At 42.6% G+C, this 23,252-nt stretch overlaps 2 protein-coding genes across 4 annotated transcripts in view; one reads left to right on the forward strand and one right to left on the reverse strand.

The window, feature by feature from the left end:
- The first annotated feature begins 1,558 nt into the window (after nt 1-1,558).
- Nucleotides 1,559-11,982, forward strand: LOC110524180 (uncharacterized). 3 transcript variants are annotated; one of them, XM_090235417.1, is made up of 12 exons: nt 1,559-1,776; nt 2,363-2,761; nt 5,376-5,485; nt 5,610-5,696; nt 6,577-6,626; nt 6,741-6,871; nt 7,056-7,131; nt 7,334-7,447; nt 7,569-7,658; nt 10,470-10,559; nt 10,688-10,859; nt 11,039-11,982. In XM_090235417.1, the coding sequence occupies exons 3-12, from the start codon at nt 5,441-5,443 to the stop codon at nt 11,261-11,263; spliced, it is 1,080 nt and encodes a 359-aa protein (XP_090091543.1). In that variant the 5' UTR covers nt 1,559-1,776; nt 2,363-2,761; nt 5,376-5,440; the 3' UTR covers nt 11,264-11,982. The 3 variants fall into 3 exon arrangements, with proteins under 3 accessions (XP_090091543.1, XP_021459250.2, XP_021459251.2); XM_021603575.3 differs by having other exon boundaries at nt 2,628-2,761; XM_021603576.3 differs by having other exon boundaries at nt 2,628-2,761; nt 11,057-11,982.
- Nucleotides 11,983-13,189: 1,207 nt separating this feature from the next.
- The window catches only part of LOC110524182 (ankyrin repeat domain-containing protein 13C), an 85,150-nt gene continuing 75,087 nt past the window's right edge, over nt 13,190-23,252 (reverse strand). Inside the window, exons 10-13 of the mRNA XM_036977978.2 lie at nt 19,953-20,032; nt 15,166-15,264; nt 14,467-14,567; nt 13,190-14,311 (exon numbers count right to left, since the gene is read on the reverse strand). Of these exons, the coding sequence (XP_036833873.2) occupies nt 14,181-14,311; nt 14,467-14,567; nt 15,166-15,264; nt 19,953-20,032 (411 nt within the window). The 3' untranslated portion in view covers nt 13,190-14,180. The remainder of the gene's footprint in view (nt 14,312-14,466; nt 14,568-15,165; nt 15,265-19,952; nt 20,033-23,252) is intronic.

The following is a 23,252-nucleotide window of genomic DNA, read 5'->3' on the forward strand; positions in this document are numbered from 1 at the left end:
GATTTAAGAAAACAAATAGAGTCATCGGCATACTTTGACACTTGTTTTGTTTTTATCCCCTGGATTCCTAACCCCTTGATATTCTTGTTGGATCTAATTTTAATAGCTAGCATTTCAATGTCCACAATAAATAGATATGGAGACAATGGACAGCCTTGTTTTACTCCTATTTAAAATCTCAATACTTTCTGAGAAGTAACCATTATTTACTATTTTACATCTGGGGTTGCTGTACATACTTTAACTCATTGTATAATTTGTATTAAATTAAAGTAAGCCAGGCATTTATATATAAATTTCAGTCATACTTTATCAAACGCCTTTTCAAAATCTGCTATGAAGACTAGGTCTGGTATCTTCGATGTTTCATAATGTTCAATTGTTTCAAGTAATTGTCATATATTGTCCATGTAAAAAACCTGTCTGGTCAGGATTAACAATATCTGGTAAAACCTTTTTTATTATATGTGCTATGCATTTCGCCAGCATTTTTTCATCACAACATTGAAGTGTTAGAGGCCTCCAGTTTTTTTTAAATGGACTGGATCTTTATACTTACCACCTGGGTCCTGTTTTAGTAGTAATGAAATCAGACCTTTTTGTTGAGTACCTGAAAGTCTACCATTTGTATAAGAGTAATTAAAACATGTTTATAATGGATCTATGAGTACATCAAAAAAGGTCTGAAATACCTCTACTGGTATACCATCAAGCTCTGGTGTTTTTCCAGACTGAAAAGATTTTATTGCCTCAAAAAGTTCCACTTCTGTAAATTGGCCTTCCTCTTCCTCTTCTGTTTGTTCCTTTATTAATTTAGTCTGTAAACTGTGATTGACTACACTCCAGTATAGTAGGTGGCGGCATGCACCTCAACGTTTGTTTGCGGACCGCCATAATATCATAGAAGTAGAGGCAGAAGCTAGCGTGGTACTCCTTACTAGCGAACAGTAGCGTCACAGATAGAACAATGAGACAGATATTTCACCGGATGTTTAAATGTGAAGCATCCGCGTGGCATTTCCACTCACTACCAATTATGGATTTTGGCCGATTTTTTGCCAATTTTCTCACCGATGAAACATTTGACCTCAATATAGTTTTCTGTTCCCAAAACTAAACTGTGTTATGAGTTTATTTAATTTTTTATTTAAACAACGCGATTTTCAACGGGTAAAGTGTACAAAACGTAGTAGACTTTACCCGTTGAAAATCGCGTTGTTTAAATAAAAAATAAAATAAACTTATATAGACAATAAAAAAAATAAAGAAACATGTATTTCTTATAAGGAGTGCAAAGGCGAATTGAGTTATTGCATATGTGCACTTCAGAGGTGGCGTTCCGTAACGGAAATATGCAGATGTCCGCTAGAAAGTGCCAATTATCACATCTCGCCAGCTCGTGCTTGGCTCTGCCCAATATGACTCAATTGTTCCCGTTTGAAACGAAAGGCTGTGGTCTATCTTGGTTTAGATATATGCATCTTTGGTAGCGTGCTAATGGCCGTGGGAATTCAATTGTGTAGCATTAGCTAGTGGAAATTATTGTTGTTTATGCTTGCTTGACTGCACAATTATATGTTACGTTCTTTAGATGCTAAATTAGTTGGGTTGTTACATCTAGCTAGACGTCTGTGCGTTTCAAATTAACATCTAGTCGTGGAAAATGACGAACGTTATTCAGGTGACAAATGTCTCTCCGAGTACCACCTCCGAACAGATGAGAACTCTCTTCGGGTTTCTTGGAAATATTGAAGAACTGAAGTTATTTCCACCAGAGTGAGTATTATGAATATTAAACAATTAGCTAGCTAGTAGCGACGTACATTTTCCATGAAAATTCTGCCAAATCTGGCCATCACATAGGTTGGGGCCTGTGCGGCCTCAGTCCACCCCTAGCTAGTAGTAATTAGTTAGCACACGCAAGTGTGCGTTTGCTCATGCAACTGATACAGAGGAGCCAAACTCGCGCCTACATGGCTGTGAGCTCGCAATTTAGCTAGATGGTTAACTTGATGGCTAGCTAGTGAACACTGCTTACTGCAAGCTCACGGAGTAGGATATCTGCGAACTCTTGTCCCTCAGTGCCTATATGAAACATCCTAACGTTAACCAGCTAACTGTACTGAGAAACAACTGGCTAGTAAGTTATCTTGTGATATCGAGAAATAAATCAGTCCTGCAGTCAGTAATATAGTAACTAGTTGACAAAACATTCTGTCGCGAATCAAACTGTTTTGAATTACAATGATACTGTGAAAACAAATGGCTCCTTTGAATAACAGGGCAGGGTAGTAGGAGCTAATTAATCTGTTCTGTGCTTTGCTGTTTTTCACCTGTCGAATTACACCTGGCTGCACTGCAGTTAAGGTAGGAATTACAAGACGTCTTGATCATCCCTCTGAAGCTCTCATGGCAAAGACAAGAAAAGACTACAAGAGATGCAACGTTCTTTCATTGCTCTCTCTTCCCAATTGTAACTAAACCAGACATAAAATATGTTTAATTAGAATAGTGAGCATATATGTTTTCAGGAAGAAAGTATACTAACAGTGTCAGTACCATGTTTCTTCTACCATATGTCGAGAATCTTTGTATTTCTTGCACAACAAATGTGTATTTTCTTCCAGTGAATCTTCCTTGCCTGTGACTTCACGTGTCTGTTTTGTAAAGTTCCTTGAACCTGAGTCGGTTGGAGTGTCCCAGCATCTGACCAACACTGTCTTTGTGGACAGAGCCCTGATTGTTGTCCCATTCGCAGAAGGTTGGTCGTCTTTGTCCTATTTCTAATGTTTTCCAACATACAACAAAGCTCAATCAAACCCCATTGATTATCAATATTTTACTTCAAGTAAGATTTAGTACAAAAGTCTTACCAGAGATTGACAATATAATAAGGGGTAAACGGGAATACATGTGTAATTTTGCAGGTCTAGTATAGCCTATTAATACAAAATAATTGTATCTGTAATTTGTGTGTTGTGGTTTTCGAAATGGACAAGGCATCTGCTGAGCCCCTTCCTTGCAGACTGAACAAGGTCCTGAACAAGGTCCTCCATAGCCATCAAGAGATTAGACACACAAATAGCTGCTCGGCTCCTGAGCCCCTTCCCACTGTTGTTCTGCTGCAGAGAAAGAGTTTATTTATATCTCTTTTCATTATAAGGATAATCACTCAATGAACCATAGCAATAGCAGGGGCCAAGGGCCCTCCCTATCCCTCATGTCAACAATCTTAATTCTGGAAACGAGATTAAAGTAATCCAAGTTTAAAGGCCACAATCAGTAGTAGGTATGCGTCTAATAAACTAAAGGAAGCATACAAAAGTAAATTAACTGATTGCGGCATTGCATGCCAGAGTAGATTTGTATAGTACTCGGCCGACATCCATTTAGCTACTTTCAGCTACTGGCCTGAAATTCTGAACATCATTTTAGTTATGATTTACATGCTTATCTGTTGTTTGGACTTAACCCACCCAATTTGAATAGCTTTGTTTCGCAGTCCTTTTATACATATGTGCATTTCCGTCCCCATATATTTTCACTGACTGCAGGTAAAAGTAGGACTGGTTGTTGTAGTGAAATGCTTTATAATGATCCTCTCCACTTGACTCTGAACGGGTTTAGTAAGTCACACATTTAATGGAGGCTTTTGTTGTTGTTTTTCCAGTTGTTTTCCTGGTTCAGCCCTATACACCAGGCCCTGCTGAAAATACCACCCAACAGTTTTGTCTTCTGCAGCTTATCCTGTTTCTCAAGTGTCTTTATTTATTTTTATTTTTTTTAGAAAAGATGAAACCTGTTTGATTTTAAATTATCTTAATTTTAGATTGCACCCCCATGGACCATCTCATAAGATTTTCGTTTTTATTTCACTATTATATGTTTTTTTTCTTCAGCATTGGGCACATAGTTGACCTTTTCTGTTTGGGCTTTTGCTGGCATTTTCCCTTTTTTGTCAGAGCCTACTCAATACTCTTTGGCAGGTAGCTTCGAGGTTAGAGTTTGGGCCAGTTTGAATACCAGAGCCGACAAGGTGAAGAAAGAAAATGTTGCTTTGCCCTTGAGCAAGGCACTTAATCGTAATTGCTCCAGGGGTGCTGTACAATTGCGACCCTGACCGTGACCCCACTCTGCAGGTCCTCGGGGAATTGGGATATTTAGAAAAATAAACACATTTCAATTACACACTTGTGAGTAACAGGATAAAATATAAACAACCCCCAAATTATTATATATTATTCTTTCTGCAAGTTAAATTTTACAACACTTTACATGAGTGGTATCCTACGAAGCGCATTTGAGGAGTTGTCAAAGTAACTTTGGTCAACTCAGGATAACCAGTCACAAGAAAGTGGCTCGCCTTTTAGCCAGGTACATTTCTATGGCAACAGATCCTAACCAGCTCCAGGGCAGGTTAACTCCACTTACCCTGAATGAAATGACTGAGCAACGAGTTGAGGACCAATTCAATCAGATTCCCACCCTCTTGCAAAGATTGCATCATCCGAGGAAGACAATTGTTTCAGTATTTTGTTAAGGAAATGTTTTTGTGTTAGAAATAGTTATGTTAAAATGTATCACATTACACATTTAGTCATGACAGGATGCATTTAAAAAAAACGTTCAGCGTTTGCTTAGCCATGTGCGACATAAACGCAGATATAGGCCTGCTAGAGTTGGAGGCAGGCTGAAGGGCAATATCCACCGTTGTAGTATGGATGAAGCCGGAGGTGAAATGTGAAACTAACTAATGCTGGTTAGCTGTAGAAAACCCTGAGTAGATCTAGCTTGCTTCGTAGTATACCCCCCTGGTGAATATATTAGCCAATCAACAGTGCTATAGGCTCTTTGGAAGGAAGAAAAGCCACCAGCAAAAGCCCAGAAAACAGAATTTGGTTGAGCCTTTTTCTGTTTGTTTTGTAATGGTAAGTGTTTTTAGGCAAAAGTAGTTACCTTTTCCCTGAACTTTTTTGTGTGTGTGTCTTGATGTTTTTGTGTGCTTTGTAGCGAAGCAGCCGTCACGAGTCGCTTGTTCATAAAACATCTAATGATACTTGAGAGCACATCCCACTGGACAACCGGCTGTGCTTGCTTACGTTTGGTTCATGACTTAAAAAAACAAGTACAGGTGATACAATCTTGGCAGTGTTGACCATAGTGTGTATTGTGACTTTATTCTCGTAGTAGTATTCTGAAATCATACTTAGCAAATCAGGGACCAACATTTTCCGCCAACACAAAATGGAATGTATGTCTTACTACATATCTATTGTGGTAAGACTAGTTAGGTTGATGTGGTTTGTTTGAGGCTCTGTTTGAGTGTGGGGGTTGTTTGCAAAGACCTGAACTGATTCTGTGGTGTTTTTCTCCAGGAGTGATTCCTGATGAGTCTAAAGCTCTATCACTGCTGGCACCAGCGAACGCCGTGGCAGGATGCATGCCTGGAGGAGGCCTTCTCCCCACTCCGAATCCTTTGGCGTCCGTAAGTGTTATCTATTGGTGTCGAAATGAGACCTATCAACTGTGTAACCAAAGGCCCCATTTTGACAACAAAAAAAAGTAGCTGGAAGGAAGATTTGTCTGACTTGTGTCCCTTGTCCTTGCAGATGGGAGGCGTGCCTCTTTCAGCTCTCGGAAATCCGAACATGGATCACATGGCTGCCATGGGCATGTCTGGCAACATCAACCCCCAGGTTGGACATGGCTACTTTCTATTTCACAACTCTGTACTTTAAAACGGGTGTAGGTTAGAGTTTTAACCTGTATGTAACATAATAAAAAATCCCTGTCTCAATCTGTCAGTTTAAGCTAGACATGTCTGTTTTTTGCATGGGCTGCGTCTCAATCCACCGCATCCGACTATGGCGGCCTTCCGCATCTGGTGGAAAGTGGCCGAGCTACAGTGGTCTTTGTCAGACCATGAGACAAAAATCGGTCTTCTCACAAAGCTTCCGAACTGTTTGGTCTACAAACAAATAATTTTTCCACTCTATGGAATGACTACGAACACGATGGTGTTTTGCACTACGACTGCAGTCGGTAACGGTGATGTGCCAACTTCTGTCTGTAGCATCCAAATTGTTTGGGCTACAAACTAATGACCCCATTGTGGAAAGGGGAGACTCATGAACCCAATTGTGTTCTCCATTTTGCGCTACGCCCCCACAAGTGTCACAGGACCTGGCTAATACAAATGAATGGAAGCATGTGGGTAGTTTTGTGGCAACAAAAATAAGGTGTTAAACGTGTCAAAAAAAACAAACATTTCCTGAGCTTTCTTATCTCCTAGATATAGGACAGACACTTCAAAACTATATTCCTTATGATTTATTTTGTGATTCTTTTTTTGCCATTACTGAATGTTATTCAATGCGTTTCTATGAGCTATAGTAGTAAAGGCAAATCATTTTGTAATTAACATGTTTGATTTTTAAAATTTGTATCTTAAAACAATTGCATATGTTAATTTAGTAGAACCCCCCCCCCCCCCCCCCCCCCCCAACAATAACCTTTTGATCTACTTCTCACATTATAAATGTATATAGCTATGCATTTTCATGTTCCCCTTTTCAGGCCCTCTCTGCTGACTTTCTGAAGCTTATGCAGTCCATGGATCCTACTAAGTAAGTATCACCTCCTATTCTGGCCGGTCTATAAAGAATATCTTAACTATTATTGTGTATGTGGAAAAGTCATCTAATTTTTCTGGGTTACTAACTGGGGTTTGACCATTGCAGGATGAATCCAATGGCTGCTGGTATGATGATTAATCCTGGTATGAAGAATGACTCCAACAAGGAGATAGAGGAGGCCATGAAGAGGGTCAGAGAGGCCCAGTCACTCATCTCTGCCGCTATCGAGCCAGGAAGTGAGTTATCACTAATTTAGACCACATTTGCAGTATTACACTTTGTATTATGACTGAATTACTCATTCCTCTATTCTATGGCGCTCTTCCTCACGTCTTCAGACATTGACGGCTGTCATGTTAGTCAGTTCGCACAGATTTGTTACGTTGGAGTTTCCCGAGCTTTCGTTCTTCCTCTTTGCAGATAAGAAAGACGACAAGCGCAAACATTCCCGCTCCAGGTCCCGGTCGAGGCGGAGGAGGTCCAGGTCTCGTCACAGGTACGCCGCTGATGAGAAACTGCATACCTTCATTAAATCAGCAGTTTTGGATGTGCTGAAGGTTAGCCCCACTTTACATGCATGTTGGAAAACATCAGCAAATCAGTCACGATGCATCTTGAGTGGTTTGAGTGCATGGATTAGTTGGGACAGCTCTGAGTTCTGGTTTAAAAATTAAAAAAACTGTCTAATCTCATTGCAGGCGATCAAAGAGCAGGTCTCGACGGAGGTCCCACTCGAGGAGCAGGAGGCGGTCGAAGAGCCCCCGCAGACGGAAGTCCCACTCCAGAGAGAGGGGTAGACGCAGCAAATCCAGGTGGGTGGCCATCTACAGTGTTATATTCACAGCAGGGATCAGGGGAAATGTGGTGCGTGATGTACCTCTTTCAGGATTCCTTCAAGTCATTGTTTGCCTTCATTGTTTTTCCTGCTTGTAGGGATAGGAGGAAAGAAGATAAATCCAAAAAGCGCTCCAAGACGCCGCCTAAGAGCTACAGCAGCACCAGGAGGTCTCGAAGCATCAATCGGTGAGTGGTTTAAATAAAGGAGGAGTCTAGTTAGCTTGACCAAAATGCATTGATTCTGCTTGATGTTCTAGACCACATATGTCAAGAGTCAAGGCCCGCGGGCCACATCCGGCCCGCAAGAAGGTTTTTTACGGCCCCTGGGATGATCTTGATTTATTATTAGAACCGGCCCGCAGCAAGCCGGCAGCCCGCAGATCTTTTACACGCACCAATACTACATTTCCCACAATGCAAAGGTGACGCACCGAGCAGTAGGCTGCTTCATTTCAATATTTATTGGCACAGCAGTTGTCAGCATCACAGTAAAATTAACTTTCAGATACCCATCAAAAATGGCAAAACGGAAGGTGGATACTGAGAACCGGGGGTTTCAAACAAGGTGGGAGTCGGAGTATATGTTCACGAAGGTAGCTGGAAAACCTGTGTGTCTTCTGTGTGGAGAAAGTGTGGCGGTACTGAAAGAGTATAATCTGAGACGACATTATGAAACGAAACACGCGGACAAAAACAAGAATATGGACATGGAACAAAGGCTACAAAAGGCAGAGGAATTAAAACGAGGCCTCAAATCTCGACAGGCTCTGTTCAAAAAAGCCAAATCACAAGGCCAGGCTGCTGTCAAGGCCAGTTTTATTTTGGCAGAAGAGATCGCTAAATCAGCCCGGCCATTTACGGAGGGGGATTTCATCAAAAACTGCATGATTAAAGTTTGTGACGAAGTTTGCCCAGAAAAAAGGCAACTCTTTTTAAATGTGAGTCTGAGCAGAAACACCATTGCCGAGAGAGTAGACCAGTTGTCCATCAATCTAAAAGAGCAGCTTGTGAAAAAGGGAAAAGATTTTATTGCATATTCCTTGGCTGTGGATGAGAGCACTGACATTTCTGACATTGCCCAGTTGTCAATTTTCATCCGCGGAGTGGACTCCAGCCTAAGCGTGACAGAGGAGTTTTTGGCTTTACGTCCTATGCATGGCACAACTACGGGGCATGATTTGTATGAAGAGGTGTCAAGATGTGTAAATGAGATGGAGCTGCCTTGGGAAAAACTCGTGGGTTTGACAACCGACGGAGCACCTGCGATGTGTGGACACAGGAGCGGACTGGTGGCGAAGATACGGGAAAAGATGCAAGAGGAAAACGCGACAGGTGAGCTGACAGCTTATCATTGTATCATACACCAGGAAGCGTTGTGCGGTAAAGCCTTGAAAATGGAGCATGTAATGAGCATCATTACGCGCACAGTTAACTTTATCAGAGCCAAAGGTTTGAATCACCGCCAGTTCAAGGCATTTCTGACGGAGTTAGAAACGGAGCATGGTGATTTGCCTTATCACACAGAGGTGTGATGGCTAAGCCAGGGAAAGGTGCTTCAAAGATGTTTCGAGCTTCGTGAGGAGATTTGTCTATTCTTGGACAGCAAAGGGAAAGACACAACACAACTCCGAGACGAAATGTTTCTGTGTGAAATGGCTTTTCTGTGTGACATTACGAGTCATCTGAATGCAATAAACTTGCAGCTGCAGGGTCGGGATCGTGTCATCTCTGATATGTACAGTACAGTGAAGGCATTTAAAACCAAACTGACTCTGTGGGAGACGCAGATGCGGAAAGAAAATTTGAGCCACTTTCCCAGCTGCCAGACCATGAAAGAGAAGCTCTCTACCAGTGCGTTCCCGAGCACACAGTTGGCTGATAAAATAGGTATGCTTACCACTGACTTTCGACGCCGATTTGCTGACTTTGAAGCACAAAAAAGCAGGTTGGAACTGCTCGGTAACCCATTTGCTGTTGACGTGGAAAGCTCACCACCAAACCTCCAAATGGAGTTGATTGACCTCCAATGCAATGATGCACTGAGGGAAAAATATGCGGCAGTGGGTGCTGCGGAGTTTGCCCGTTTCCTCCCCGGCACAATGCCCCAGCTGCGCATCCAGGCTGCTCAAACGTTGTCTATGTTTGGCAGCACATACCTGTGTGAACAACTGTTTTCTTTGATGAACCTGAACAAAACATCACACAGAAGTCGACTTACTGCTGAACACCTCCACTCAATTCTGAGGATTTCTTCAGCTCAGAGCCTTACCCCGAACATTGATGAACTTGTGGAAAAGATGGGACACCACCAAGTATCACCCTCAACCTCAAACAAGTGAACATTACTGTGCAATCACATATTTAGAGTTTTTACTCAGTTCAAGTTTAAAAGTTAAAATTTAATATTTGTTTTCACTGCATGTTACTTCTCCTTAAACAAAGTGTTGTTTTTGATTAATAGATTTTTGCACTTTATTTTTTTGTATTTCAATCCAATTATATTTTAAAAATATTTCAGTTGAGTGGATGATAGAAAATTGCTATTATTGTTTTTTCTTTGAAGTAAATTTAGCCCACTTTTGCTAAAATAGAAAATATAGTCTACTGATGGTGCCTTGAATACCGGTTTCTTTCATTTAATGTTCATGTTATGGGGATATTTATATAAAGGAAATTTGTCTTTTGTGTCTGTTGAAAATTAAAGATTACTGACAGAGCCATAAGAAAATATTGCTTTATTTATCTGATCATATTGTAATATATTTGTTAGGTTTTCAGTAGGTTCAATTAGGTTCACTAGACTATATGCGTCATTTAAAAATTTTTCAATGAACATTCGAACAGTCCGGCCCTCGTCTTGTAGCTGATTTTTTTATTTGGCCCTCCGTCCATTTGACTTTGACACCCCTGTTCTAGACCTTTCAGGAACCCGAAGACAACCAGTGGAATGTAGGGTTAAAGGTTTCCCTCCCATCTTTAATATCTTGTCTTCAACAGGAGACGTAGAAGAAGCCGCAGCGCCTCTAGGTCACCAAAAAAGTCCAGGTCCCCAAAGAGGAAACTGTCCAGGTCCCCTTCCCCTAGAAGGTGAGTGTGGTCCAAAAGAGGGTCCTCCTATTTCAGAACCACACTGGGCTTCACAGTGCAGTAGAAGCCGCAGCGCCTCTAGGTAGGTGTACCTGTCTGTATTTAAACTATAGTTTTTGTTCCCACAGGCACAAGAAGGACAAAAAGAAGGACAAAGAGCGAGAGAAGGACCGTGACAGGGGGAGGAAAGACGCCAGAGATCGGAGCCAAGACGAAAGAGAACGCTCCACTAGTAAGAAGAGCAAAGACAAGGATAAGGACCGAGACCACAAATCTGACAGTGAGAAAGGAGATGTCAAGGTGCACAACCACTGACTTTCCCCACATTAACGGCTCATTCTAATCGTATCTGTTAAATGTCCATCTAAATAGCTTTTTAGCCATGACTAGGCTTAATCTGTACAGCGACACTGACCCTGAATGTCTTCATGTCCCGAGTTTGACCTGTTTCATGTGTCATTTATTCCTTTGTTGCTCAGAATGCTTTGCTCTTGAAGGTGACCAGGGATTACGATGAGGAGGAGCAAGGCTATGACAGTGGAAAAGAGGTAGAGGACGAAGAGGAGAGGAAGAGCGACTCTGATTCTGCGTCTCCCCCGAAGCCCCAGGAGTCTGACGAGAAGCTTGCAGGGGAGAGCGGCAAGAAGTCCAAACAGAACGGAGATGACCACCATGATGAGGAAGACATGGAGATGAGCGACTGAGTACACCCAGGGAAACCCAGCCAGATGATGTCACTGAAAACCGACAGGCTCCATTCCCTACCGTTCTCTTTTTAAAGGCGTATAGATAACGTGTCTGATCTTTTAAATTAATACTTGTGGGAATCTGGTGGGTTGTAGTCCTATTGGGGAGATGTACAGTTTTTAGAGGTATAGAGACACTTTCCATCTCTAGACTGGTTAGGGGAAATATTGTTCCTGTTTGAAATAGCCAGTTTATTTCTGCCTGTGTCTGGTAAGCATGTGTAGGAAATCAAAATATAAAATGTCAAATTGCTGTACTTTTATGTTGAAGGGCCTGTTGAATGTGAGGGATTTTGAAAGTGATTTCCTTTTTGGGCCTCAACGATTTTATTCATCTTGAACATATAGGAACTGTTTTCTCCTAAATGACTCACTGAACTTATGTATACTTAAACCTTTTACAGGACAGGGGTTGGCCCCTCAACTACTCAGACTGTTAAATTGTTTTTAGCCTGGTACCATTCTGGTTTCGGTGTAGCTTTCTATTCTTTGTTGTAATCTTGACAAATTGACTCAATCTGTAAAGCACTTACTTACAATACTGTTGTAGACATACCCTTCCTCCCGTGACGATATACTGTAGATCCAAATCAGTGTTTGGATTATTATGATGGAACACCCTGTACTGTCTACATGTTTTACAAAGGAAAGTCTATAATAAAACGTGGTCAAAGTAACTATGGTTTTGTGGTGGGATATGTTTGATAGCCTGCACCATTTTTGAAATGCATGATAAACAAATGGTACACAATTTCATTATGTGTGGACATTTTAGTAAAAAATGTTTTTCATTTGAAAATAGTGTTAGGCTTATACAAGGTTTCGTGTACAACTGGCATGTAGATGAGTGAACTTGTTTACATCAGCTCCTGGCAGCTAAAGCCATGGTAAGGAGTAAAGCAACATTCAGCCCACAACAAAAAGTGAAGAAAACACATTTCCATTTGCAGCACTAACCAGTAGTGTGGCATGGAAGCATGATGGAAAGGTTTATAACTACCGGAGGGGTCAATAGGACCCTGATCAATGTACAAAGGAAATTAGTCGGGAGTACAAAGCATTCTGCTATTTCTATTGCTGCTGGTCACACTGCAGCTCAGCAAACCCTCCCTGTTGTACACAGTACCCAGCAGAACCAAATGAGCACCACTTCAGAGAAGTCCTATTTCATTCCTGAAGCAAGGCATAGCTAAGCTTAATGGATTTGACCTTTTCCTTGAACGTAAAGCTTTGTTTATACCTGGTGCTAACGTGTAATTTGTCCTGATCTTGTCCACATTGATTGCCCACATTTTCAGAAATGTCTACATGTCATTAAAATGTGTTTAATATCCATCCTTTGTATCTGCATTGTGACCAGAGTTCCAGGTCCCTCCCTATAATATGCTAATTATTTGACAGCTATTCTTTCAAAATACTATTGATTTGTTTTAAGACACATATTGATGCCATAATTCAATGGTGCCACCTGTCAGTGATTTTAGAAGGGATAATGATTTAAATGGTTTCACTGTCCAGAACTGTCTACACTTGTAAGATATCCTACCTCCGGAGGTGGTCAGAAAGATCTGATCACATTGAGTCTTTTAATCGTTTACACTGTCTGAAAATGTGGGCACAATAAGAATGTGAACAAAATCAGGACAAGGATGGATGTTGGAACCAGGTATAAACGGGGCAACATTTTGCAATGTTCAGGAGCAATCGGGACTCAACTGAAACTGTTCTTCTGAAGATGGAAACTCTGCTGAATAACCCAGTCCTTGTAAAACCCAAGGATGTAAGACCCCACAGTGCTTTGTACACTTGGCTCATACATAGGTCTGCAGGGGAGAAGCCAACAAAGAGTTTACATAAGTGTGACAATGAAGACAAAAAACAAAGAAGAATTGGAGACTTTTAACCAGCACAATATTATATGTACAAAAATATCCATTTCCACCACGATACAAACCACATCCACCTCTTTGGGTGAACTCACATCAACTAGGCTTGGCATCAAACTTCAGAAACCCTTCTTGTCATAGAAGACATCTACACCCATATTAACACAAAGAAAGTGAGAAAAAAAACACACAAAATAAAACAAACATAAAAGCAGCGGTATTTACACCTTGCGCAAAGGAAAAGGCCTGGTTTTTGCTAGCTTTAAAAATTGCATTTAGGGCTCGATTCAATCCATACCGCTGAAGTTGAACTCTATAGCGTGATTGAAATGTAAAGGTCATTTTGCGATTGAGCCGACATATGCAGTGTTTACTGTGAACACAGTCTCTGCTAACGCGGGCACGTTGACTTTACACTTCTATCGCGCAGTGGCGCTGAACCTCCGTGACTTGGAACGTAATCGAGCCCTTTACGTTGTACTTGAATCGTACCTAATCATCTACAGACAACTTTCACTCCTGGTTCATTTCCATTAACTGAATTGTACAGTTTGTTACATAGTTACAAAAAAAAAATGGTAGGATATGAAAGCAATTCTTATATGTCATACTTATAATGCCACACTTTGCTGCCAGTCAAATAGGGTAAGACAACTTCGCTCGGGTACAATTCAATTTCTTAGCATGTCTATCATTGCTTCCAGGTGGAGTACCACAGAGTTGAGTAATCGACTGGCGCAGTAGGTCCTCCCCTCTGCTGCCAAGGCCAACTCAGCCCAGTACTGACTGGCTGTAGTGCATCTAACCAGTGCCCAACGTTCAGTGCAGCTACTCCAAACAAAACGCTGGAGAGTAGCTACATCTTTTCATGTCCATTTTAAAACATTACACATACAATTTCCTTTTCTTGTCTTCTTCTCCTATGACAACTTGATGAAACATCAATGCCCTTTCATAGGTGACCCCTTTCTGGTGTCCACCCAACGGGGTTAAAGGTCAGGGAAGCGGCTGGGGTCCTCGTTGTACTCATTGGGGATGGTGAAGATGGACTCCTCAAACTCGTCGTAGCGCAACTCTTGAAATGTCACCGTGGCCGTAATGGTTGGAAAGACGGGGATATCTTTGTGGAGAGACGACAAATGTAAACATGTTATAACATCAGGGAATATATCTGGTCAGCCAGTCAGCAGGCGTCCAACTGGATCTCTTATATTTTAGAATATGTTTCCCACTAAGCAGTATACTATACATAGTAATACTATACATAGTACTTACCCAGTTTGACAGGGAAACCAGGAGGGAGTTTCATTTGAACAAACTCTCTGAGTTTATTAAAGTGCTTGAAGGGTGCTATCACCTCCAGAACGTTTAATAACCTGAAAATAAACAACAACAAAAATAACAGTCTTTTATTCTCACTCAATGAAGAATGGATTGCATGCATCACTTCATGCCAGAGAGCACAGCAGGTTACAGTCACTAGCACATTCAATTAGCGATGGGGATAATCGCGAGAAAACGAGGCCTCTGCACACCACAAAAGTGAGGGTTAACATTTTTGTTGTTGGTGTGATTACTGATCAATTAACTTATACATTTATAATTAGTAGGTGTTATTTGTTTTAACAAACCTTTTTATTTTTTTGTACTTATGTCTTGTATATTTTTTCTGTTGTGTTGTGGTTTTCATGTCAGCCCTTGGGCTTCCAACCACACCTGCACACAGTTTTTTTTAGTATTCATTTGTTTTTTATCTGTATTGTTGTCTATCGTGTGTTTTCTTTGGTGCAAATAAATAAATGCACCGTGTCCACCACCCTCTTAAGCCCATTCATTCACACAAACGTCATCTCAGATTTCAATACTTTATGAAGAAGAAAGAAAATACATTATTAAAATGTATCCTGCCTGGCAACTACTTGTGTCAGTCTAGACTTCCAAGTTCATCTGGGCGTAATAGAAGAGGATGCTTACGATTCAATGCTCAGAGGGAAGTCTTGACTCATGGCTACGGTCGCTTTGAAGTTCTTCTTGCTCTCTTTGCATACCAGGTCTCTTCCTAGATGAGGCGCTCTGAAGGAGGGGAAGAGGGAGAATGCCCAGTCACAAAATGAGGTGAAATTACTTTTTTGAAGGAAAAGAAAGGAAAGAAAGAATCCCTCCTGGGGAGGAGAGCAAGGTGGAGCAAGGTAGAGCAAGTTAGAGCAAGGTAGAGCAAGGTCTGACTAACTGTGATCCTGAAAGTAAATAACTGATGGGAGAGAGTGAAAAGATAGTGGATGATAGGGAGAATATGGCAGATCACACAATTTTGAAAATGTGTTGTAATAATGGTATGGAGATGATGCATTTGGGTAATTTTTAAAATAATTTGTCTTACAATAGAATACACATTTTCTGTGAGGAACCACTCACTGCTAGGTGGTGGAAGTGGGAAGCAGTAACCAGTTGCTACTGACACCGCATACCCATCAAGTCGATGGGTCAAGTTTCTCCAACAGGAAGTAGAACAGCTCTCCACAGCTTTAATTGATGAGGTAAGAGGGAATCCACCCTGTCACAACTGTACATAAGTGATCTATCAGTCTGTCCATCAATCCCCCTGGCAAGATGGCACTGCAGTGGATAGCAGCCGTCTCCTGACCTATTTTGAGTGTTTTTTTACGCTGATCGTAACTTTTTTGTACATAATGTTTCCAGCATCATTTCCTATGACCGAAAACAGCTTCAGGGCATCAGAATGGATGGATAATGTTTCCAGCATCATTTCCTATGACCGAAAACAGCTTCAGGGCATCAGAATGGAGGAACATTCCAACTTAAACGAGATGGCACCTCTGGACATTCTGCTTCCTCCGGACCAGGAACTAATCCCCGGGACTCAAAAGCGGAAGCGGCAGCGAAAGAGAGACAGGCGAGGCGGCAACCTGACGAGAGTACATTGGCGAGCAAATAGACCACCATTGCCCTCTGTTGTATTGACGAACATGCAGTCACTCGAGAACAAACTGGAAGAGCTCCGTATCCTCTCAATGGTACCTGAAAAACTGTAATATCCTATGTTTCTCAGAGTCTTAGCTGAACAGGGGGAGGAGAGGTGTGTCTCTTTGTTAACAACAGTTGGTGCGCAATCTCCAATGTCAAGGAAGTCTCAAGTTAGAATACCTCATGATAAGCTGCAGACCATACTAATTAATCTACATTTTTCGTAACTGTCTAGTTACCACCACAAACCAATGCTGGCACTAAGACCGCCCTGCCTTTGGAAAATCAGACTGACTAAACTCAGCAAAAAAAGAAACGTCCTCTCTCTGTCAACTGTGATTCTTTTCAGCAAACTTAACATGTGTTTGCATGAACAAATATTTGTATGAACCTAAGATTCAACAACTGAGACATAAACTGATAAACTGATAAAAGTTCCACAGACATGTGACTAACAGAACTTGAATAATGTGTCCCTGAACAAAGGGGGGGGGGGGGGGGGGGTCAAAATCAAAAGTAACAGTCAGTATCTGGTGTGGCCACCAGCTGCATTAAGTACTGCAGTGCATCTCTTCCTCATGGAATGCACCAGATTTGCCAGTTCTTGCTGTGAGATGTTACCCCACTCTTCCACCAGGGCACCTGCAAGTTCCTGGACATTTCTGGGAGGGGGAACAGTGAGAGGATGTTTTTTTTTATCTGTGACCAACAGATGCATATCTGTATTCCCAGTCATGTGAAACACATTGATTAGGGCACAATGCATTTATTTAAATTGACAGATTTTCTTGTATGAACTGTATCTTAGTAAAATCTTTGAAACTGTTGCATGTTGTGTTTATATTTTTGTTCAATGTAAAATAGCATATTTTCCATAACCAGTAGGTAGGTAGGTAAGAAGGCAGGAAGGAAGTTAGGTCTGAACATAACCTGTAGGGAAAACAATATATGATCTATACCTGGCATGTAGGTTTGTCACTATATGGAGGAGGGGAATGGGCAAGGTATATGCAAATGAAATACTGTAGTATTTACTACAGTTTTTTGTAAATGTAGTTTTTTTTGTGGACTGTAGAGTTTTTACGGACATTACTGTAGCATTTACTACAGTTATTTTGTGGATAATACTGTAGTATTTACTATAGTGATCTACAGTACACTACCGTTTACTACATAATTCTATAGTACGTACTGTAGTATTCTACAGTAAACCATAGTCTTTTTTCATGTGGGCTGTGACATGCTTAATAGTTGTCCGATGAAGCGGATGCTAAGATACAGGACAGTTTCGTACCAGCACAGACTGGAATATGTTCTGGGATTCATAGGATATTATTGAGGAGTTTACCACCGTCTTCATTGATAAGTATATTGACGATGTCCTCCCCACAGTGGCCGTACGTACATACCCCAACCAGAATCCATGGATTACAGGCAACAACCCAATGAACTAAAGGCTATAGCTGCCGCTTTCAAGTAGCGGGATACTAATTTAAGGGATGCTTATAAAAAACCCGCCACGACCTCTGACGAGCCATCAAACAGCCAAAGCAACAATAGAGGACTAAGATCGAATTTTACTATGCTGACACTTGACAGATGTATCAAGGCTTGCAAACTATCACAGATTACATAGGGAAACCAAGCCGCGAACTTCCCAGAAATGCAAGCCTACCAGACGAGCTAAATAACCTCTATGCTCGCTTCAAGGCAAGCAACACTGAACCATGTATGAGAGCAACCAGACAACTATGTGATCTCACTCTCTGTAGCCGATGTAAGACAATTAAACAGGTTATTAGCATTTGCAAGGCCGCAGGGCCAGACGGAATACCAGGATGCATACTCACAGCATGCGCTGACAGCTTGCAAGTTTCTTCACCAACATTTTCAACCTATCCCTGAACCGGTCTGTAATACCAACTTGTTTCAACCACCATAGTCACCGTGCCCAAGAACGGCAAGGTAACCTGCCTTTATGACTATCGCTCCGTAGCACTCACATCTACAGTATAGCCATGAAATGCTTTGAAAGTCTGATCGTGGCTCACATCAACACCATCATCCCAGACCTACTCCAGTTCGCATACCACTCCAAAAGAACCACATATGACGTATTGTATGAATGCTGTTAATTGACGGCAGCTCATTATTCAACACCATATTCCCCTCCAAGCTCATCACCAAGCTCAGGACCCTAGGACTGAACACCTCTGCAACTGGATCCTGGACTTCCTGACGGGCTGGCCCTAGGCGGTGACTTTGGCAACAAAACATCCGCAATGCTGACCATCAGCATTGTGTGCTTAGTCCCTTACTGTATTCCCTGTTCACCCATGACTGTGTGGCCACGCACGACTCCAACACCATCATCAAGTTTGCTGACAACACGACGGTGGTAGGACTGATCACCGAATACGATGAGGTAGTCTATAGGGAAGAGGTCAGAGACCTGGCAGTGTGGTGCCAGGACAACAACCTTCCCTGAATGTCAGCAAGATAAAGGAGCTGTTCGTGGACTACAGGAAACGGAGGGGTGAGCACGCCCCCATCTACATCGATGGGGCTGGCTGTAGTGGAGTGGGTTGAGAGCTTCAAGATCCTCGGTGTCCACATCACTAAGGAATTAACATGGTCTACGCACACCCACACAGTTGTGAAGAGGGGATGACAATGCCTCTTCCCCCTCAGGAGGCTGAAAAGATTTGGCATAGGCCTCAGATTCTCAAAACTTTTCACAACTTGGTACGGCAACTACAAGGCGCCACAGAGGGTGGTGAGTACGGCCCAATACATCACTGGGGCCGAGCTCCCTGCCATCCAGGACCTCTATACCAGGCTGTGTCAGAGGAAGGCCCAAAACATTTTCACAGACGCCAGCCACCCAAGCCATAGACTGTTCTTCCTGCTACCGCACAGCAAGCAGTGCTACTTACACTGACAACCCAACTCACACATACACACACACAGACTGTATACGCCCACACACACATAACACGCTCACACATGCATACTGACGCCACACACACACACACACACACACACACACACACACACACACACACACACACACACTCTTTCACAGTCACCACATACGCTGCTGCTGCTACTGTCTTATCTATTCTGTTACCTAGTCACTTTACCCCTACCTAAATGTGCATAGGTACCTCAATTACCTCATAATATATCTTCCTTGTTCACATGCATTGACTCCCGATTCGCCAGTCTCTAATTAACTATGCCCGCTTCTTAAGTAGGTGTCTTCTTAATTTGTTTGTACAGTACTGATGAAGGCATAAGGACTCCGTTCCTTGTTTTTTTATAGCACCTTGCACTTCTTTCGAGCGTGGATTCAATGAATGATATTCTTTCTGCATCTCGGGCCCCCTTGGGGTTTTCCTCTTCATGGTTTTGAGTGTGTTGAGTACTTTTTTCGAACACTACAGATATTTTCTCTCCCACACACCGGCCGCGGTTCATTCTAGCCTGAGCGCTAACCCTCATACTGGCTTTCCCCCTCCCTGTCTATACCCATGTCGTTTTGACTCTTTATTGTTATTCACTGTGTATTTATTCCCTGTGTCACTATATCACATCTGTAACTCTGCACTGTTGGACCTTTAAGTGTGCATTTCACTGTTTGTCTACACCTGTTGTTTACGAAGCGTGTGACAAATAACATTGGATTTGATTCGATGTAACCTTGTATGTAGTCATTTGAGACTAAAGGAAGTGTGTAAGAAGTGTACTTGTGAGAAGGTGATGGTCACACTTACTTTCCGTTTTCTGCGTTGATGTATTCCTCCCAGGAGATATTGTTGGGTGAAGGGGCAGTTAATGACTGTCGCCTCACAGGCTAAAGAGAGAGTGGACATACATATGAGTGGCAAGAACAGACACCTGGCAATAGAAATCTACACCGAGCAAAGTCAATCATCAAACTGAGCACAGAGTACACAAATCTCATAAACAAAGTCACAAAAAAAACAAAAACACATTCAGACATAACAAACAGCACACTAAAAGCATAAAAATCCCAAGCTAATCACTTCAATAAGGATTTCTTTTGCTGAGTTGTTTGTAAGATTTTGCCTACAATCGTGGCCAAAAGTTTTGAGAATGACACAAATATTAATTTCCACAAAGTTTTCTGCTTCAGTGTCTTTAGATATTTTTGTCAGATGTTACTATGGAATACTGAAGTATAATTACAAGCATTTCATAAGTGTCAAATGCTTTTATTGACAATTATATGAAGTTGATGCAAAGAGTCAATATTTGCAGTGTTGACCCTTCTTTTTCAAGACCTCTGCAATCCGCCCTGGAATGCTGTCAATTTACTTCTGGGCCACACACTGATGGCAGCCCATTCTTGCATAATCAAAGCTTGGAGTTTGTCAGAATTTGTGGGGTTTTGTTTGTCCACCCGCCTCTTGAGGATTGACCACAAGTTCTCAATGGGATTAAGGCCTGGGGAGTTTCCTGGCCATAGACCCAAAATATCGATGTTTTGTTCCCCGAGCTACTTAGTTATCACTTTTGCCTTATGGAAAGGTTCTCCATCATGCTGGAAAAGGCATTGTTCGTCACCAAACTGTTCCTGGATGGTTGGGAGAAGTTGCCTGTGAAGCCCTTTTTTTTGCAAAGCAATGATAACGGCCAGTGTTTCCTTGCAGGTAACCATGGTTGACAGAGGAAGAACAATGATTCCAAGCACCACCCTCCTTTTGAAGCTTCCAGTCTGTTATTCAAACTCAATCAGCATGACAGAGTGATCTCCAGCCTTGTCCTCGTCAACACTCACACCTGTGTTAACGAGAGAATCACTGACATGATGTCAGCTGGTCCTTTTGTGGCAGGGCTGAAATGCAGTGGAAATGTTTTTTTGGGGGGGGATTCCATTAATTTAAATGGCAAAGAGGGACTTTGCAATTAATCTGATCACGCTTCATAACATTCTGGAGTATATGCAAATTGCCATCATACAAATTTAGGCAGCAGACTTTGTGAAAATTAATATTTGTGTCATTCTCAAAACTTTTGGCCACAACTGTATATCCACCTGAGGTGAATGAAATGTAGGATGCACAACCACGTTTGGGTCACTAGAGGGCCCAAATACATCACTAATGCTGAGAGCGGGATTGACCACATGAACAACACAGTGCCAGTGGTAAAACCAACTTGATGATTTTACAGCTGCACACAAACTGCATGAATGAAAATGGGTCATTTCAATAAAGCACAGACTCAGTCGTTAATTCTCGACACGTGCCTCGTTACCAGCACCTTGACCTTAGGTTATCATCTCTCTGGACATCAAAGTAGCAATGGCCATCGAAATTGTTAAAAGGTTTTAATAAACGTAACAGTCAGACAATGGACAAAGATACTCCAAACGTTTTGAATTTGTATAATCGATCAGATATTGACTGAGTTATAGCACATAAAACATTTTACTGGCACGGACAAATAACAAATGGAATTCAGGGACTTTGGTGGGATCTATTGAAACATTCATATTTTTTTCTCTTAGAATACACTCATATATACATTTTCTTACTGTATCAGCAAATCGTTTTTATTCACTGTTAAAATAAAGAAAATGACATGTCCCTCATTTGCATAATCACACAAGGTGTGTTTGTATATATGCATACATTACCATAAAGGGGAGGAACAGAGCTGCAACCACCAAACACTTTCTCTGTCTACCCTACCTGCACTCACCAGTGCTGCCTACCCTACCTGCACTCACCTGCTCTGTCCACCCTACCTGCACTCACCAGCTCGGTCTATCCTACCTGCACTCACCAGCATTGTTTACCCTACCTGCACTCACCAGGGCTGTCTACCCTACCTGCACTCACCAGCTCTGTTTACCCTACCTGCACTCACCAGGGCTGTCTACCCTACCTGCACTCACCTGCTCTGTCTACCCTACCTGCACTCACCAGGGCTGTCTACCCTACCTGCACTCACCAGCTCTGTCTACCCTACCTGCACTCACCAGCTCTATCTACCCTACCTGCACTCACCAGCTCTGTCTACCCCACCTGCATTCACCAGGGCTGTCTACCCTACCTGCACTCACCTGCTCTGTCTACCCTACCTGCACTCACCAGGGCTGTCTACCCTACCTGCACTCACCAGCTCTGTCTACCCTACCTGCACTCACCAGCTCTATCTACACTACCTGCACTCACCAGCTCTGTCTACCCCACCTGCATTCACCAGGGCTGTCTACCCTACCTGCACTCACCAGCTCTGTGTACCCTACCTGCACTCACCAGGGCTGTCTACCCTACCTGCACTCACCTGCTCTATCTACCCTACCTGCACTCACCAGCTCTGTCAACCCTCCTGCACTCACCAGCTCTGTCTACCCTACCTGCACTCACCTGCTCTGTCTACCCTACCTGCCCTCACCAGCTCTGTCTACCCTACCTGCACTCACCTCCTCTGTCTACCCTACCTGCACTCACCAGCTCTGTCTACCCTACCTGCACTTACCTGCTCTATCTACCCTACCTGCACTCACCTGCTCTGTCTACCCTACCTGCACTCACCAGCTCTGTGTACCCTACCTGCACTCACCAGCTCTGTGGACCCTACCTGCACTCACCAGCTCTGTCTACCCTACCTGCACTCACCAGCTCTGTCGACCCTACCTGAACTCACCAGGGCTGTCTACCCTACCTGCACTCACCAGGGCTGTCTACCCTACCTGCACTCACCTGCTCTATCTACCCTACCTGCACTCACGTGCTCTGTCTACCCTACCTGCACTCACCTGCACTATCAACCCTACCTGCACTCACCTGCTCTATCTACCCTACCTCCACTCACCTTCTCTGTCTACCGTACCTGCACTCACCAGCTCTGTCTACCCTACCTGCACTCACCAGGGCTGTCTACCCTACCTGCACTCACCAGGGCTGTCTACCCTACGTGCAGTCACCAGCTCTGTCCACCCTAACTGCACTCACCAGCTCTGTCTACCCTACCAGCACTCACCAGCTCTGTCTACCCTACCTGCACTCACCAGGGCTGTCTACCCTACCTGCACTCACCAG

Source organism: Oncorhynchus mykiss, chromosome 5 (assembly GCF_057628025.1).
Source record: "Oncorhynchus mykiss isolate SJ-2025 chromosome 5, ASM5762802v1, whole genome shotgun sequence".
Taxonomy (NCBI): Eukaryota; Metazoa; Chordata; class Actinopteri; order Salmoniformes; family Salmonidae; genus Oncorhynchus; species Oncorhynchus mykiss.

Coding starts and splice junctions, on each gene's coding strand:
- LOC110524180 (XM_021603575.3), top strand. CDS start 1,664: ATGACGAACGTTATTCAGGTGACAAATGTCTCTCCGAGTACCACCTCC. Junction 5,486..5,609: donor CTCCGAATCCTTTGGCGTCC/GTAAGTGTTATC, acceptor TTGTCCTTGCAG/ATGGGAGGCGTGCCTCTTTC. Junction 7,448..7,568: donor GGTAGACGCAGCAAATCCAG/GTGGGTGGCCAT, acceptor TCCTGCTTGTAG/GGATAGGAGGAAAGAAGATA.